The sequence below is a fragment of the Vicia villosa genome, unplaced genomic scaffold (genome assembly GCF_029867415.1).
Source record: "Vicia villosa cultivar HV-30 ecotype Madison, WI unplaced genomic scaffold, Vvil1.0 ctg.002165F_1_1, whole genome shotgun sequence".
Taxonomy (NCBI): Eukaryota; Viridiplantae; Streptophyta; class Magnoliopsida; order Fabales; family Fabaceae; genus Vicia; species Vicia villosa.
Window position 1 is genome coordinate 289,481 of NW_026705858.1, and position 5,224 is coordinate 294,704.

Below are 5,224 nucleotides of genomic sequence, written 5' to 3' on the forward strand. Positions count from 1 at the left end.
CGTGTTGTAGTTCATATAATTGCGATAAAACGTAGGACCATAAATGTAGAAGTAAATGAGAATGTATATTGCATAAAGATAATGGAAGATATGCATGGGCCTAAGAGAATAGTGATTCCAAAGGGTTGGGGTGAAGATGACCAATATGGTAGTTCATCGGAGCCGGAGGAGGACGTCGGGGAGGATAGTGGCGAGGAGGGCGAGGAAAACGATGGTCTTGGGAACGAAAAAAATGTTTCAGATGAAAGAGCATGTTCTTTCCAAAGGGTCATGGGAACAGAGATTCAGAAGTATGGCGGCGATGTAACAGTACATGGTCATAGGAAGGAAGCTAGTATTTCTACAAATGAAAACACGATGGGGCCAGGGGATAATCAGAAAATCCAAAAGAATGTCATAAGAAAGTCCACTTTAGGTGTACATTATGTACAACATGAGAAGTCAATATTAATTGGTGATGGTGAGGGTGCAATTAATGCGGGACAAGGTTGTGTGATTCTCGATGGTGATGGAAACGTCCAGCTACACATTGAAAAGGTGGTGGCTGGAATCGGTCAGGATAAGAATTTCGTTCAGTTGGAAGGGTGTAAGGATGTGGGCCAGAGAAATCCTAATTCTAGTGGGCCTAATGAGGAGTCTCAAGAATCTGACCCAATATCGTTTACCCCTTGTGGACTGGGTATAGTAACAAATCCCAAGAAGACTAAACTTGTGGCAGAAATTTATGAAAATATCCAAATCCCTTTTGCGCCTTCTTATTTTTCTGCCCTATTACAATCTCAAGGAAACCCTAATTTTCAACTAACAATGAATCTGTCACCAGTTTGTAATGAGAAGGAAGGATCAAATTCCAACAGCACGATAGGTACGGTCTTATGTTGTGATTCTGTAGCGGACTCAGGAGTGCATCAAGGTAATAGACGAATTTGGAAATCCTTAGATGGAATGCCAGCTAAAGTGTGGAAATCGATCAAAGAATTAGGATTTGAAGGTGATGAAGATGATGAAGTGTTCGAAGAGATTGTTAGGAATATGGAAAATAGAGATAGAGCGTATTTTGAAGCTGGGAAGGCGAAATCAAATGGTATCCCATGAATCTAGGAACATTCAACATAAGGGGGGGAGGTAACTCAGTCAAACGAAGAAGAATATGTCAAATTATAGCAAAGGCAAAGGCGGAGCTCTGTTTTATACATGAAACAAAAATAAAAATCATGGATGAGAAAATTATAAAAAGCATATGGGGGTTGGAAGAATGTGAGTGGTCTGCGGTAGGATCTGTAGGGCAATCAGGAGGAATGGTAACAATCTGGAAGAAAGGCATAATAGAACCGACATTCAGCTTCAAAGAGGAAGGATTCCTGGGAGTTAATGCTACTTGGAAAGGTACTAACTGTTATTTTATCAATGTCTATTCATCATGCTGTATCTTGAGAAAAGAGTGTTATGGAGAAAATTATTGGATTGGAAACATAAGTTGCCTATAGGAGAATGGATAATTGGGGGCGACTTTAATGCAATAAGATTAAAAGAGGAGAGGAAGGGTAGATCACAATCAAATGGATTGGAAATGGAGGAGTTCTCGAAATTCATAGAACTTATGGAGGTGGTAGATTTGCCTATTATAGGGAATAAGTTCACATGGATCAACTCAAGTGGTAAAGCTAGTAGTAGAATTGACAGGATTTTACTATCAGAAGGGATCATCAATCAATGGAAGGTGGTGGCTCAAGTAACTGGTAACTGGGATATTTCTGATCACAGGCCAGTTTGGGTGAAATCGAGCAATCTAGACTGGGAGCCAAAACCGTTTAAAGTCTTCAATTGTTGGTATGATCATAAGGACTTTTCTAAATTCGTGAAGCAGTAATGGGAATCATTTTCAGTTCAGGGCAGCAGTGCGTTCATTTTGAAGGAAAAATTGAAAAGATTGAGAGATAGCTTGAGAGGGTGGAACCACAGAGTGTTTGGTAAACTGGATCTACAATTAGAAGAAGAGGTGGAGCTGTTGAATGAATTAGAGAATGAAGATAGCAATATATTCTGTCATCTGAGCCATGAAATCAATGACAAAAGGAGAAACACTCAAGAGAACATATGGAGGAAGCTACATAAAAAAGAGAGCATGTTGAAGCAAAAGGCAAGATCGAGGTGGATCAAGAAAGGTGATAACAACTCTAAGTTCTTTCATTCAACAATCAGAGAAAAATTAGAAAGAATACTATCGTTTCTTTACAAACAGAATTAGGGGTGCTTGAAGGGGTTGATGAGGTCAAGAAAGGTGTAAAAGAGCATTTCGAGCAAAGGTTCCTCAGGCAACCCAACACTAGACCGAGATCGGAAGGTGTTGAATTCAACAAATTATCTGATGATGAAAGGGCAGCGTTGGAGGATAAGTTTTCAAGGGAGGAAATTAGAGATGTGGTGTTCAGCTGTGAAGGGGACAGAATCCCTGGGCCAGACAGGTACAATCTTGAATTCATAAAGAAGTGCTGGGAGATTGTGGGAAACGACATTATACAATGCATTCAGGATTTCCATGAAAAGGCACCCCTTCCGAGGGCCATGACGGCATCGTTCATTGCTTTAATTCCTAAAGTGGAAAATCCCCAAGGGCTTGAGGAGTATCGACCAATTTGTTTAATTGGAAGCATATACAAAATTATTTCAAAGATCCTAGCTGCTAGATTAAGGAAGGTGATAGTAAAGTTGATTTCAAAGACTTAAACGGCCTTTGTACCGGGTAGACAGATCTTGGATGGATTTGTGGTTACAAATGAGATTGTGGATTATGCTCGAAGAAGGAAAAAGAGTTGCTTATTGTTTAAGGTAGACTTTGCTCAGGCGTACGATTGCGTAGACTGGGAATTCTTAAAAGAAATGTTGATCAAATTGGGTTTTGGGGCGAGATGGATGAAATGGATGAGAGCGGGGGTGTTTAGTAGCAACATGTCAATCTTGGTGAATGGCAGCCCAACGGATGAATTCAAAGTTGTTCGAGGTTTACGCCAAGGGGATCCACTTTCCCCTTTTTTGTATACGATTGTCGCGGAAGGTTTGGCTGGAATGGTGCGTAAATCAGTGGAAAGAGGCGAGTTTAAAGGGTTCTGCATTAATGAAGGGTCCTCATATGACCTACTACAGTTTGCAGACGACACCATTTTTGTGGGAGAAGGGTCATGGAGCAACTTGTGGGCTATTAAAATAATTCTGCATGGATTTGAGATGGTGTCAGGTTTAAGAGTGAATATGTGGAAAAGCAAGTTGTATGGGCTGAGCGTGGATGATTTTTTCTTACAGGCAGCCAGCCAATTTTTATGTTGCAAATTAGATGGTGTTCCATTTAAGTTTCTTGGAATTACTGTGGGCGGGAACCCGAGGAAAGCTAGCTTTTGGAATCCAATATTGGAAGCAATGAAGGCAAAGTTGTCACCATGGATTGGAAGATTGTTGTCCATAGGTGGAAGAGTAACTCTCATAAATTCTGTTATCACGAATCTACCAGTCTATTACTTATCTTTCTTTAAATTTCCCAAGAAGATTAAGAAGGCTTTCATTAGAGTGCAAAGAAGCTTTCTGTGGCATAATGCGGAGGAGAAGAAAGGTGTGTCGTGGATAAGCTGGAATACGATATGTCAACAATAAGAGGATGGAGGGCTTGGAGTCAAAGATCTGGAACTGTTCAACAAGGCTCTTTTGACAAAGTGGCTGTGGAGATTTTTGAATGAGGAAGCTCCAATTTGGAAGGGCATACTGGAGGAAAGGTATGGGTTGTTGTATGAAAGGATAATGTTCAAGAGAAAAAAGGGAAATCCAGCATCTAAATCTATATGGTGGAGGGATCTAATGAAATTAGTAGATATTGAGGAGGGAGTTGGTTTTGTGGAAACAGTTACAACCATGTTAGGTGAGGGAACTAAAATACCATTTTGGACAGGAAGGTGGATTGGTCATAGACCCCTGCAGTGTTTTTCCTTCTTTATTTTAGGTGATTGAGAATGTAATGCTAGCGTTTTTGACATGGGGAGGTGGGAGGATAACAGTTGGGTCTGGGGGCTACAGGACTACATTTTGCAACATGATCATGAGGTTGCGGAGGAGCTGCAGGAGCTGTGCTGCATCCTAACAGATGTAACACCAATTTGGAATGGTGAGGATAGGTTCGTTTGGTCTCTCGGGGCTACGGGTGGGTATGTGGTGGGGGAGTTCTATAATAAATTGTTGTCGGAGTATAGGGTGGTGGTGGAGCAGCTTGACGTTAAGGAAGCCCTGAAAGTATTGTGGCAGTCATGGATGCCGTTGAAAGTCAAAATTTTCGGATGGAGATTATTGAAGGACAGATTAGCAACAAAAGAACAGCTGATTAGAAGAGGTATAATTGAGCCTAATGATGAAAGACTCTGCGTTTTTGGTTGTGGCCTTTTAGAAGATTCTAAATACTTATTCCTAAATTGTCCAATTATAAGAAGGGTGTGGAGGAAAATCTTGGATTGGCTTGGTTTGCATGATATAACAGGTGCTGACTGTATTGGCCATTTTATGCATATGATGGAAATTATGAGGAGCTATTGTTCACTTCGTAGAGCAGTGGTCTTTTGGATGGCCTCATGCTGGAGTATTTGGAAACAGAGAAATGATATTCCGTTTAACAATGCTGTTGGAGATATTGAGGAAATTGTTCATAGTATCAAGATGTACTCTTGGTGGTGGCTAGATTTGGGAACAAAACATAGAGTATATTGTAATTTTTATGAATGGAATCATAGTCCTTTAGATTTTATTTAGGTTGGTTTTATGTAAATTGGTGATGGTGGATATGGAGGCATTATCCTCTTCTTCTGTATGTCCAGAGTACTATTGGTACTCTGTTTCTGATTTTAATATATCATTGATTATAAAAAAAAAACATATTCTAATTGATCAAGACTGAACCGTCGCATTAACTCATCTCACCAAGAATAAATATAGTACCAAGTTCAACTAATCCCTAGTTAAGTCGTGTTGTAGTTCATATAATCCATATTAAAGGTTGGATCGTTGTCGTAAAATAAACTATCCTTTTATCAACACATGGCAATTGAAGTTTAGATGTAGTGCTTTTGTTCTCTAAGAAAGTTATGAACGTATGAAAACCTCCCAATTATGTTCCTACTGATTGCAATTGAAACCTCGAAAATTAAAGCCTCTCTTTAGTTCAACATATCAAGAAGAAATATAGACCTGT

General features: G+C 39.8%; 1 protein-coding gene across 1 annotated transcript; it reads left to right on the forward strand.

The window, feature by feature from the left end:
* Positions 1-4,020: 4,020 nt before the first annotated feature.
* LOC131638082 (uncharacterized) lies at positions 4,021-4,785 on the forward strand. The gene has a single exon (XM_058908635.1). It carries the CDS (start codon positions 4,021-4,023, stop codon positions 4,783-4,785), a length of 765 nt encoding a protein of 254 aa, XP_058764618.1.
* The last annotated feature ends 439 nt before the right edge of the window (positions 4,786-5,224 follow it).

Coding starts and splice junctions, on each gene's coding strand:
- LOC131638082 (XM_058908635.1), top strand. CDS start 4,021: ATGGGGAGGTGGGAGGATAACAGTTGGGTCTGGGGGCTACAGGACTAC.